This window comes from Oncorhynchus mykiss, chromosome 1 (genome assembly GCF_013265735.2).
Source record: "Oncorhynchus mykiss isolate Arlee chromosome 1, USDA_OmykA_1.1, whole genome shotgun sequence".
Lineage (NCBI taxonomy): Eukaryota > Metazoa > Chordata > Actinopteri > Salmoniformes > Salmonidae > Oncorhynchus > Oncorhynchus mykiss.
Window position 1 is genome coordinate 9,543,602 of NC_048565.1, and position 13,695 is coordinate 9,557,296.

Consider the following 13,695-nt stretch of genomic DNA (forward strand, 5'->3'; position numbering starts at 1 on the left):
GTTCCAATGATGTCATAATTGTCTGTAGCTTCTATGTTGCCTATCAACTTGGCTGTCCTTCAGAAAGTAGATAATACTTGTATTTTCAAACAATTAATAAAAATACTAGCAACAAAACAAACTAAATAGATTTAATCCATTAATATGATATTGCCAGATGGAATAAAATAACAAGGTAGGCCTAAACTGTAATAAGATATATCTTATAGACTGCTTCAGTGCATTTGGAAAGTATTCAGACCCCTTGACTTTTTACACATTTCATTTTTTACATTACAGCCTTATTCTAAAATGGATTACATACAACATTTTCCTCATCAATCTACACACAATATCCTATAATGACAAAGCAAAAACAGTTTTTTAGACATTTTTGCAATTTAAAATGCCTTATTTACATAAGTATTCAAACCCTTTGCTATGAGACTCGAAATTGAGCACCGGTGCATCCTGTTTCCCTTGATCATCCTTGAGGTATTTCTACAACATGATTGGAGTCCACCTGTGGTAAATTCAATTGATTGGACATGATTTGGAAAGGCACATACCTAAGGTCCCACAGTTGACAGTGCAAAAATCTATTTTAATTCCAGGTTATAAGGCAACAAAATAGGGAAAATGCCAAGGGGGGTGAATACTTTCGCAAGCCACTGTAAATGGTTCAGTTCACATAAACAGTCATTATTTTCAGTTTGAGAGATCATCCCGGGCTTTGCCCCGTCTGCTGTAGCTGAGATGTCCCTGGAGGACATAGAACAACAAGACTATGATGTTTCTGACACAGAGAGTCAGGTAAGGCCACTTACACTCTGTCCAGTTAGATATTTGTGTGGAGATTAAGAGAGAGAGACTAATAAGAAAGAACTTGTTATGGGGCAGGTCAGGCGTCATTCATGGAGTCATTTGTAGGGTCAAGTCCCCAGCCGATCTATTTGAACCGCTCATTATTTGTGGCCATGTATTAACTACTAAGTGAGTCTTTGACATGAAAACAGTGGTTAGATTCTGCCATTGGGACTGCTCTGATGTTGTTTCCATTCTCTCCTGCTTATGACCATAGAGCCTTGTCCCAGTCTCTAGACCTGCCTGTCTGTGTGGTGGATGACCACCTGACCTCTGAAGCTGTCAATGAGATGGTAAGTTGACCTTGTCATTTCATATTACAACATTAATCCAATAAAATGTTATAGTGATGCTATCATTGGCAATGTTGACATACCACAACCATCTCTGTTGTGTTGCAGTTGTTTAATTGGCCCAACGTTGCCAATGCTCCTCCACTCTTTAACAGTTAATAATTATTTCAGTATGATATTTGTTGTTTATTAAGTTTGATTATTTGCAATATAATTACATTTCTACCAGGAGCAGAGCAATTGTACCAGGAGCAGAGCAACCTCAGTGATGGAAACCACAGAAGAGGGAAAGCTCAACAATGTGGAACATCTGACACTTATGGACTTCCTTCAAAACCTAACTGAGAAGTATGTTCTGTTTTCTTTGGTACTATCACACCTTCAAGGAAATAGGATCAAATTAGAAACTGATCAATCGGAAAAAAAAATTCATTGCTAGAAAAGTTGTCACATTGCAATTTTGCCAAAACAACTGACACAAAGCAAGTATAACTTCACGATCAGGCAAATAATTAAATAAAAACAATTCTGCCACGCATCCTGATATGACAACATTTATAACAATATTGTTTTCAGGCAATGGAGGGGGATTCGTGAGGGCATGTTTGACCCGGTAAGATCATGTTACTGACAATTTAATCAGATTACCATGAAAACTCTGCCTAATGTTTAACCTTGTTCATAAGCTTTTGAAAGACACACTATGCAACATTTTAAAACACTTCTTCTGTTTCTGGAATACAGCTGACAAAACAACAGCTTGCCGGCTTTTGTCTGAGGATTGTCCAGTTTTTATCGGACAAGCTGATGCAGATCATCATCCCAGGTCTTTACGAACTACTGGGCATCCAAGATACTGCCTCCTCTCCATTGTCACAGAGATCTGTCACAGCGTCACTCACCAGTCTGTTAGACGATAAGACTAACACCAAGTCCCGCGTGAGATTTACTGAGGCTGGTGTACCTAAGAGGCCAGGCAGTCGAAAGTCTTACAATAGCTTTCGCATCCCGACTCCCTACCCTTCCTCCAACTGTATGGAGCAGGAAGAGGAAGAAGAACAGGAATCACAACTTAAGTTCAAGGAGATTTACCTGACTAAGGGCAGTCTGGGCAGTGGAAGCTACCTGCCCAAGGGGGCCATGAGGTATGTTCTTAAAGGGAAATTTAACAACTTCGTATTCATCTCCAGCATCACCATATGTGAAAATTACACATTTCCATGCTTTGTAGTAAAACAAATATAGAGGGACGTAACTGTTTCCAATAGTGCTGAGAAATTAGTGCTTTTTGAGGTTGGTTTGGTTTCGATTCAAATATTTAAAAAATAATCACGGTTTTGGATTTCAATACTTTTTTTAGACATTGAATGCACTATGGATTATGTGTGTTGAATGCTGTAACAACAGATGCTACTGAGCCAGATGTCTATGTGTCAGGGGAGAAGCTCCAGGTGGTATCCGATTTTAAGTACCTTGGCATCATACTTGATTCCAACCTCTCTTTTAAAAAGCATGTGAAAAAGGTAATTCAAATAACCAAGTTCAACCTAGCTAATTTTCGATTTTTACGAAATTGTTTGACTACAGAGGTAGCAAAACTGTACTTCAAATCTATGATACTCCCCCACTTAACATACTGCTTGACTAGTTGGGCCCAAGCTTGCTGTACAACATTAAAACCTATTCAGTCTGTCTACAAACAGGCTCTCAAAGTGCTTGATAGGAAGCCCAATAGCCATCATCACTGTTACATCCTCAGAAAGCATGAGCTCTTGAGTTGGGAAAATCTTGTGCAATACACCGACGCATGTCTTGTATTCAAGATCCTTAATGGCCTGGCTCCCCCTCCACTCAATATTTTTGTTAAACAGAAAACCCAGACATATGGCAGCAGATCCACAAGGTCTGCCATGAGAGGTGACTGTATAGTTCCCCTAAGGAAAAGCACCTTTAGTAAATCTGCATTCTCTGTGAGAGCTTCCCATGTCTGTAATACACTGCCATCAGACACACATAACTGCACCACATATCACACTTTCACAAAATGCTTGAAGACATGGCTAAAGGTCAATCAGATTTGTGAACATGGTCCCTAGCTGTGTGTTGCCGCTTTCCATGTTGTCTGTTGTCTGTAGCTTGTGAGGTGTGGAAACTTTGTTGCTTTTATGAATTTTGTCTTGACGCTTTTTGTTTTATGTTGCTCTGTCTGTATGCTACGTCTTGCTTGTCCTATGTTGCTCTGTCTGTATGCTACGTCTTGCTTGTCCTATGTTGCTCTGCCTGTATGCTACGTCTTGCTTGTCCTATGTTGCTCTGCCTGTATGCTACGTCTTGCTTGTCCTATGTTGCTCTGTCTGTATGCTACGTCTTGCTTGTCCTATGTTGCTCTGTCTGTATGCTACGTCTTGCTTGTCCTATGTTGCTCTGTCTGTATGCTACGTCTTGCTTGTCCTATGTTGCTCTGTCTGTATGCTACGTCTTGCTTGTCCTATGTTGCTCTGTCTGTATGCTACGTCTTGCTTGTCCTATGTTGCTCTGTCTGTATGCTACGTCTTGCTTGTCCTATGTTGCTCTGTCTGTATGCTACGTCTTGCTTGTCCTATGTTGCTCTGTCTGTATGCTACGTCTTGCTTGTCCTATGTTGCTCTGTCTGTATGCTACGTCTTGCTTGTCCTATGTTGCTCTGTCTGTATGCTACGTCTTGCTTGTCCTATGTTGCTCTGTCTGTATGCTACGTCTTGCTTGTCCTATGTTGCTCTGTCTGTATGCTACGTCTTGCTTGTCCTATGTTGCTCTGTCTGTATGCTACGTCTTGCTTGTCCTATGTTGCTCTGTCTGTATGCTACGTCTTGCTTGTCCTATGTTGCTCTGTCTGTATGCTACGTCTTGCTTGTCCTATGTTGCTCTGTCTGTATGCTACGTCTTGCTTGTCCTATGTTGCTCTGTCTGTATGCTACGTCTTGCTTGTCCTATGTTGCTCTGTCTGTATGCTACGTCTTGCTTGTCCTATGTTGCTCTGTCTGTATGCTACGTCTTGCTTGTCCTATGTTGCTCTGTCTGTATGCTACGTCTTGCTTGTCCTATGTTGCTCTGTCTGTATGCTACGTCTTGCTTGTCCTATGTTGCTCTGTCTGTATGCTACGTCTTGCTTGTCCTATGTTGCTCTGTCTGTATGCTACGTCTTGCTTGTCCTATGTTGCTCTGTCTGTATGCTACGTCTTGCTTGTCCTATGTTGCTCTGTCTGTATGCTACGTCTTGCTTGTCCTATGTTGCTCTGTCTGTATGCTACGTCTTGCTTGTCCTATGTTGCTCTGTCTGTATGCTACGTCTTGCTTGTCCTATGTTGCTCTGTCTGTATGCTACGTCTTGCTTGTCCTATGTTGCTCTGTCTGTATGCTACGTCTTGCTTGTCCTATGTTGCTCTGTCTGTATGCTACGTCTTGCTTGTCCTATGTTGCTCTGTCTGTATGCTACGTCTTGCTTGTCCTATGTTGCTCTGTCTGTATGCTACGTCTTGCTTGTCCTATGTTGCTCTGTCTGTATGCTACGTCTTGCTTGTCCTATGTTGCTCTGTCTGTATGCTACGTCTTGCTTGTCCTATGTTGCTCTGTCTGTATGCTACGTCTTGCTTGTCCTATGTTGCTCTGTCTGTATGCTACGTCTTGCTTGTCCTATGTTGCTCTGTCTGTATGCTACGTCTTGCTTGTCCTATGTTGCTCTGTCTGTATGCTACGTCTTGCTTGTCCTATGTTGCTCTGTCTGTATGCTACGTCTTGCTTGTCCTATGTTGCTCTGTCTGTATGCTACGTCTTGCTTGTCCTATGTTGCTCTGTCTGTATGCTACGTCTTGCTTGTCCTATGTTGCTCTGTCTGTATGCTACGTCTTGCTTGTCCTATGTTGCTCTGTCTGTATGCTACGTCTTGCTTGTCCTATGTTGCTATGTCTGTATGCTACGTCTTGCTTGTCCTATGTTGCTCTGTCTGTATGCTACGTCTTGCTTGTCCTATGTTGCTATGTCTGTATGCTACGTCTTGCTTGTCCTATGTTGCTCTGTCTGTATGCTACGTCTTGCTTGTCCTATGTTGCTCTGTCTGTATGCTACGTCTTGCTTGTCCTATGTTGCTCTGTCTGTATGCTACGTCTTGCTTGTCCTGTTGCTCTGTCTGTATGCTACGTCTTGCTTGTCCTATGTTGCTCTGTCTGTATGCTACGTCTTGCTTGTCCTATGTTGCTCTGTCTGTATGCTACGTCTTGCTTGTCCTATGTTGCTCTGTCTGTATGCTACGTCTTGCTTGTCCTATGTTGCTCTGTCTGTATGCTACGTCTTGCTTGTCCTATGTTGCTCTGTCTGTATGCTACGTCTTGCTTGTCCTATGTTGCTCTGTCTGTATGCTACGTCTTGCTTGTCCTATGTTGCTCTGTCTGTATGCTACGTCTTGCTTGTCCTATGTTGCTCTGTCTGTATGCTACGTCTTGCTTGTCCTATGTTGCTCTGTCTGTATGCTACGTCTTGCTTGTCCTATGTTGCTCTGTCTGTATGCTACGTCTTGCTTGTCCTATGTTGCTATGTCTGTATGCTACGTCTTGCTTGTCCTATGTTGCTCTGTCTGTATGCTACGTCTTGCTTGTCCTATGTTGCTATGTCTGTATGCTACGTCTTGCTTGTCCTATGTTGCTCTGTCTGTATGCTACGTCTTGCTTGTCCTATGTTGCTATGTCTTGCTTGTTCTATGCTGCTATTGTCTATATTGTAATTGTTTTTAATAACCTGCCCAGGGACTGCGGTTGAAAATTAGCCGGCTGGCTAAAACCGGCACTTTTACTGAAACGTTGATTAATGTGCACTGTCCCTGTAAAAATAAAAAATAAATAAATAAAATAAACTCAAACACATAATAAAACAATGAATAAAAGTCCCATGATGGTAGTGACTGTCCATTACTGTTAATGACTTATCAACCATCATTTACTTTCTCATATAAAATATTTATTTGATGACTTTATTATTTCATTCCAAGTCATCAACTCATCTCTATAGAGCTGCTGCTTATCCTGTCTGACAAAATCACTATTTTAGTAGTTCTTCTAAGTAAATAAGACCTACTTTTATGACCGCTGAACACCAACTGTCAATCACTTAGATCATGTATTTCCAGGTAGAGAATCCTCGCAACGCAACTGCTTTTTATCTCTCTCATGCATTCTCTCGTCTCTCCGTCTCAGTCAATGAGGTTTCCGTATCTGCTCCACACAGAGTGGACAAGCAAGTGGGCGTGCAATGGATTGTGGGAATTAATTGCCATATATTCTGTGCTAAACTATGTAGAATATTGGCCTGTTGGAAACTACAACTCCCTACTACATTGCATAGTTCGTGCTTGATCTGATTTATCTCTACAGAAACTGAGCATCGAGCTCACAGAAGAAGAAAAAAATTAACTATATGGAATTCAAATAATTGAGCCGACGTCGGTCAATTAGTTGTTTAAAAACCGAAAAATAACAAAAATGTTGGTTAAATGCTCAGCTCTAGATTCTAATGACATCATCAGTGTGCATCGTGTGATTTTAACCAATTATGAGTAGGCATTTCCTACTAATTGGTTGATGATGTCATAGAAAACACTTATCTTCCTCTTTCTTTTTTACTACAAAACATAGAAATGCCTGTTTTTCACATATGCTGATGTTGGGGTGGTGCTGGAGATGATGAATATGAAGTTGAAACATTTAGAAATTTCCCTTTAACATTTCTTCAAACTGCCTTGTATTTATGATTGTCCTTGAAGTTATTAGAAGTTACAGTATTTGAAGTTTATAGCAATTTTGGATTTTTGTAGAGGATAGATATTGCCAGGATAGATGGATATCTACAGGCCAGTTTCAATACAAATGACTTATACAAAATACATTTTATTGGGCTTTAGAAATTAAGCAGTTAGGCTGACATCACACTAAGGTTTTTTCTCAGAGAAACAGCAGCGTTTTCCTCATTGTTTTCAATGGTGCAGATGTATTTGACACACTGAATGTGCATCACAGCCTTACATATTATTTGTTTGACTTTGATGATTTCTGCGTTTTTTTCCCCAAGGACTCTAACCTCTCTGTCTGATGTGCAGAAGAAAACAACCAACTCTGAGACGCTACAAGTCCTCTTAGGTGTCTCAGAGGACAGACACCCTTGTCACCTGTGTGCAGGACAGCCTGCAAGGTTCTCTCTCCAAACTTGCATGCATGTCCAATTCTCCATCTGGAAGTGCAGGCTCTATGATGCTAACCCCTGCTGTAATGGCAGAGTTGGCTAAAGATGTCAAGTCGGCCTTATCAGTGGTCGTTAAGAGTGCCTCCGCAAGTCACACCTCTCTAGTGACACCGGTAAGGGGAGACTCACAGACCAAGGTGACTGAGAGCATGGTGAGAGAGCTGGCTGTTAAACTTGAAAAAGTTGACCAAGAGAGCAAGAGTCTAACAGGGCAAGTCATGACCACCATCTCTGACACAATGGTGGCTTTTGTTGACGAGAACGAACAGAATTTGCTGGAAGATCTGAAGGACAAGATCACGTTTTTGGCATCGCATGTTGGCTTTATTGAGGATCTTGATGCCCTGATAAGGAAATACGAGAGCAGCTACAATATTAGTGAATCTGGTTCCTCCTGCACGCTCACATCTAAGAGCATCCAAAAACTCTCTAGCCGGGAGTTTCAAACATCAGCAATACAAGCAGTGAGTGGAGTTCTTGACAAAAAAGTCAGTAGTTTGAGCTTTCCTAGTTCAGTCATTCAGTCTGAGTTAACAGGTGCTGTATCAGGTCAAACATTGTCTGGCATTGTAAAGACAGAGTCAATTCACCCAGTGGGCTCAGCAGCATCAGTAGTTGTTAAGACTTTCGTGTCAGATATGAAGTCCTTGGCTGAATCTGAAGAGAGTCCCCAACAGAAGAGTGCCTGGTCTGCTGCTGTTCACATTTACCACAGCATCCAAAACAACTTGAAAGATTATTTCAGCAAGCTTCAGCGATGTGCCTTAAAGAGCATTGTCACATCTGATGACAACATCACAAATGCTGAGTTTAAGGAGACAGTTCCACTTCCTTGCTTAAACATGAAATATAGGCCCAGTAAGAGTGAGCCTCAGTTGCCAGAGTCCACTGGTGCAGTTACTTTACAAAGAGGCCTAAGTGAGAGCTCAAAACTTCTTTGGGCAAAAACTGAGTCAGAAGAAAGCATGCTCCTTCTGACAACTTGCACCCAAGAAGTCATCTCAGAGCTTCTGGTCTTGTACAACACTGAGATGTCAAAGGAGGATGCCCTGTAAACTGTTGGAGAAAAAGGATCAGGCTTCTCTATTGAGAGAGATAAATTTGTAGAGGGTGTTCTGGCTCAGCTTGGGGATATTGCCCATTCCAGGGCCTCATCACCAATAGTATGTGAGTTCCCCTGTCAAATTGAGGACAGCAGAAGTAAGGCCACAGCTTCTTTGACCAGTCTGTTAGATTGCATGAAAAAACTCTCAAGTGAGGAATTTAAGAGAAATGCCACTCAAGCAGTGAGTGAGTTCCTAGTTAAAAAGTCCACCAGTAGCTTAACTAGTGCACAGCCTGCTTATTCTGTAGCATCCAGGTCTTGTTCCATACAAAACCAGTACACATGGTCAAAGGATATTTGTGCGGATTCTGCTGCCTTTGGCATCATTGAAACATTTGTGGAAGACCTGCAGAGCTTGGCGCAACCTGTAGAAGTAGAGGAGAGAGAACCTGACCTCCAGGAAAATGCACAAAAGCTACAGAGCAGGATCTGGTCTGCTACCTCTAGTTTATATAACAATATTCAGAAGACATTAAAGGACTTCATCATTCATCAGCGGAGGTCAGACATGCTGAGCAGAATGTCTAGTCATATACCCACAGAGGACTCTGGACATCTTGGGACTAAGGAGCACATTTGTTTGGCAAGCCAGGACTTGAGGCAAGCTAGTAAGAGTGTGCCTCACTTGCACAGTTTGAACCTTGAAGTGGCTCTACACAGGGGTGTCAGCGAGAGTTCAAAACTTCTCTGGACTGAAACAGACGAGGCTCTACTGAACAATAGTACCAAAGAGGTCATTTCAACAATCTTGACCTCATGCGAGGATCAGGCATCAAATGCACCTTGCTTCTCCACAGTAGGAAAGAAAATATCTGATATGTCCCTTGAGGTCAACATGTTGGTAGGTGGTGTTCTGTCTCAGCTGAAGGACATCTCCTTGTCAAGGTCCCCAACACCATGTGAAGACATGTTTGAACGTCTCCAAGGTTCTCCTGAGCGAACCTCTCCAGTAAGTCTAGATTGCAGCACGGCTGCCTCCAAAGGCATTGCATCTTCCCACAGTCTTTCAACAAAGAGCCTCCAAAAACGTTCTAGTCATGAGTTCCAAACCAAAGCTGAGAAAGGAGTGAGTGAGGTCCTCTCTAGATCATTTAACATTGTGGAGGAAGGTACAACAGATAAGTACCTCCAGTCTGTATCTACATCCACCACATCTACTGATATTATACAAACCATGGTGAAAGACCAGCAGGAGCTCACCCAGACCACCCAATCATCTGACATGGTATCTGGAACCTCCCTGCTCACCACTGGACAGGTTTCTGAGAAAATAATCTGGTCTGTTGCTCGTAACATCTACTACAGTCTGCAAAGTAAGATTACGGAGTTTCTCAGAAAAGATCTTCAAAGATCAGACACAACACTTGGTTCAATCCAAATCTTTACATATCAAAGCAGTCCTGCATCACAAAGAGCAAGTCTCGGCCATCTTGAGGTCAACCAGAGCAGTGTTACACCTGGTGGAAACGATGCCTGTGTGGACATTCCGCACAAATTACTACCTAAAACCACTGAGCTCTCAGGATCCATGCTGGAGGATATTGACACGATCCGTTGTAGGAGTGCTGACAGCCAAAATACAAGAAATACCTCTTCTTCACGCTCTTCCATCTCTCTAACACCTACTTCAAAATTAAGGCAGTCGAAATGGCACTTTGCTTTACCCGGGACTCCCATCCCCACTGAGTTTCCTGCTCAGATTGACTTTCCCATTGTTAGAAACACAATCATTGAGGACTTCTTTCACACAGAGGACTTACTTCCTGTAACCTTTGTGGACAAAGTCAGGCAAGATGCTGGGGTGGTAGTGGACATTATGGTGGAAAGTGTTGAGAACACACAGGAAAATGGACAGGGTGCTTCTCATCTTGACGACCTCCGATCTGCTGTTAGGAAATTGAGAAAAATCATTTCCACTTGGACCATCCACATTTTCAGCCATGAATTGGTGGATAAAGTGATAGCCCTTCAGGACAGCCACAGCACTCCACAGGTCTTAACATTGGAAGCAGCCAAAAGTGCTTCAGACTCCATTCTTTCAAGGCTGAAATGGGGAAAGGAACAATGTGCCATATCCAAGGAGCTCTCCTCTCAGCTTCTCCAGATATTTGCTGAAGAGACAGTGAAGTGCTTCCTGAGACAGTGGTCAGATGAGTATGAAAACATAAACTTTAATGTTTCAGTCCAGAACGATCCAAAGACTTCTACTTGCATGGTCATTCTTCAAATGATCACCAAAGCCACTGCTAAATGTTATTTTGAGTCCGCTACCAGCGTGGCCACCAGTGACATTGTAGAAGGCGTGTTTGATTTGGAAAGGGATACCAGCAGCAGTACTGGAGAGCAGGTCCTCACCTTCAATACAAAGGTATAGTACACATACATCTTTCATAAATAACACTGCTGTTGACCTTTTATATGATTCTTTGTGTCATGGCATTGCACTGCTTCTTTGCAGTTGATATGCTGTACTTTAAGATATCGAAAACATTTCAGTTTGTTTTAATGTGCCTTTTCCTACCAACCAGGGTTCCAAGAAAGTTAGTAAGAACCTCTGTCCTCAAGAGTCTCTGGAGTACCAGCCTCAGAACATTTCCCCTACTGTGTACTTTACAGGTAAGCCCTGCTGCTGTTTAGGCTGCTGCTCAGTCAAGACTGAGACATTATCCCTTTGCCATTCCACTAATTCATTTGGAAAGACATTGTACTCCTCTGAGTTGTTACCTATGACATACTGTACTGTGGGCTGGGTGGTAGCCTAGTGGGTTAAGAAGTTGGGCCAGTAACCGATAGGTTGCTGGTTCAGAATCCCTGAGTTCACGAGGCAAAATCTGTCAATGTGCTCTTGAGCAAGGCACTTAATCCTAATTGCTCCTTGTAAGTCTCTCTGGATAAGAGTGTCTGATAAATGAGTAAAAATGTAAATTGATGGCATGCTGGATGGTCTTTCGTTGCAGAGACGATGACAACATCTCATGGCTCCTTTTCTCCAGAGGGAATTTATGATATCGCATCATCCTTCCCACTTGAAGAGAAGAGTCGCAAACCCTCCCTTTTCACCAGATTGTCTAGATCCATCACGAAAGGCTTTCTCAGCACATTCAAATCTTCAAGGAAAACCAAATTATTTAAATAAATTCCTCATTATAACAACGAGAGCATTCATTTGTTCAGATGAGAATCTAATCGTATTGGTCACATACGCCGAAAACAACTGTGAGATGCTTTATTACGAGCCCATTCCCAACAATGCAGAGTTAAAAAGTAAGAAAATATTTTCTAAATAGTAACACAATAACAATAACAAGGCTATATACAAGGAGTACCAGTACCGAGTCAATGTGCATGGGTGCGAGGTAGTTGAGGTAATACAGTATGTACATGTAGGTAAGGGTAAAAGTGACTAGGCAATCAGGATAGATAATAAACACAGTAGCAGCAGCTAGTGTGAAAGTCGGTCAGTGTCACAGTGAATGTGTGGGTAGAGTGTAGTGAGTGTGCATCGAGCCAATTCAAGAGAGTCAGTGGAAAACAATTAGAAAAATACATCAATAACAAAGGGGGTCAATGCAAATAGTGCAGGTGGCCATTTAATTAACGTTCATCAGTCTGATGACTTGGGGGTAGAAGCTGTTCAGCAGTCTAATGACTTGGGGGTAGAAGCTGTTCAGCAGTCTAATGACTTGGGGGTAGAAGCTGTTCAGCAGTCTAATGACTTGGGGGTAGAAGCTGTTCAGCAGTCTTATGGCTTGGGGGTAGAAGAAGTTCAGCAGTCTAATGACTTGGGTGTAGAAGCTGTTCAGCAGTCTAATGACTTGGGGGTAGAAGCTGTTCAGCAGTCTAATGACTTGGGGGTAGAAGCTGTTCAGCAGTCTAATGACTTGGGGGTAGAAGCTGTTCAGCAGTCTAATGACTTGGGTGTAGAAGCTGTTCAGCAGTCTAATGACTTGGGGGTAGAAGAAGTTCAGCAGTCTAATGACTTGGGTGTAGAAGCTGTTCAGCAGTCTAATGGCTTGGGGGTAGAAGCTGTTCAGCAGTCTAATGGCTTGGGGGTAGAAGCTGTTCAGCAGTCTAATGACTTGGGTGTAGAAGCTGTTCAGCAGTCTAATGGCTTGGGGGTGGAAGCTGTTCAGCAGTCTAATGACCAGGATCCTGGTGTCTACCCAATGTGCTGAGCACTCCTCCTGGACAGAGTCCGCGCTACATTCAGCTGCTGCAACCATGGTCTCTGTGTGAAGGCACTGTTAGAGAGTCAATCAACCAGAACAAGGTTAGGAGACCAAATCTGTGTCCTAGCATTGTGAAATACTGTATATGTAATGGCCTCAATACATTAATGAAGTGCCCTTACATTCTATCCTCTCCCCATACTGAAACAACTTGTTAGGGTGAACCAATAAGACTGACACTATATACCTTCTAAGCATGATAGTTGGCTCATGATTTGTTTCAGGACTTGTTAGGGTAAACCAATAACAGCTTCTAACCCCAAGTCATAACACTGCTGAACAATTAATCAAATGGCCACCGGACAAGTTCAAATGTTTTATTATTTGTTACTTTAGTTTATTGGGTAAATATTCTCTTAACTCTTCTTGAACTGCACTGTTTGTTAAGGGCTTGTAAGTAAAGTATTTCACGGAAAGATCTACACTTGTTGTATTCAGCGCATGTGACAAATTAAAGTTTGAGTTGATTTGACTATATACCTTCTAAGCATGATGGTTGGCTCATGATTTGTTTGTACTGAAATCTATTCAGGGAGGATAAGGCTATATCATAGGCAGTGATGTAGTGGTAAAACCATTGACTGGTAAATGCTGATTGCCGTTCAGGATTAAAGAAGTAACGCTCCCTCTACTTTCAATGCATCTTCCACAAAAGGTGGGTAAATGCTTGCACAAAATAAAATAAAAAGTGTGTAAACAGCTTTTACATGTGTTCCCCCCCCCCCACCACTGATTATAGGAGGCTTCTTCTGACAGTATTCACACCTTTCATAAGAAACCTCCAGAGAAATATTCATATTCACCGTAGCTGTCATTTAAACTTGGACTAACCTGGCCAAGGCCAAACAGTATATGGCGTTTTCTCTGGGTGTGCGGTCGCAGTGGAGAGAAAAGGCCTCCAGTGAGGTGGTGAGTATCTGGGCGGAGTTTGGTGAGGCAAACACAGGTCTGAGATTGG

The 13,695-nt window shown here is 42.3% G+C and overlaps 3 protein-coding genes across 3 annotated transcripts in view; 2 read left to right on the top strand and 1 right to left on the bottom strand.

Moving 5' to 3' along the window:
- The window catches only part of LOC110515168 (protein ANKUB1-like), a 41,374-nt gene extending 27,694 nt beyond the window's left edge, over positions 1-13,680 (bottom strand). The window contains exon 1 of the mRNA XM_036937605.1: positions 13,569-13,680. The gene's annotated coding sequence lies outside the window, so the exon portion shown is untranslated. The remainder of the gene's footprint in view (positions 1-13,568) is intronic.
- On the top strand, positions 736-7,446 carry LOC118966312. Its single transcript, XM_036989298.1, has 6 exons — positions 736-792; positions 996-1,136; positions 1,366-1,484; positions 1,713-1,749; positions 1,881-2,281; positions 7,233-7,446. Exons 1-6 carry the CDS (start codon positions 736-738, stop codon positions 7,444-7,446), a joined length of 969 nt encoding a protein of 322 aa, XP_036845193.1.
- On the top strand, positions 8,659-12,177 carry LOC110517099. The gene is made up of 3 exons (XM_021595311.2): positions 8,659-10,876; positions 11,037-11,124; positions 11,466-12,177. Exons 1-3 carry the CDS (start codon positions 9,017-9,019, stop codon positions 11,642-11,644), a joined length of 2,127 nt encoding a protein of 708 aa, XP_021450986.2. The 5' UTR covers positions 8,659-9,016; the 3' UTR covers positions 11,645-12,177.
- Positions 13,681-13,695: the final 15 nt, after the last annotated feature.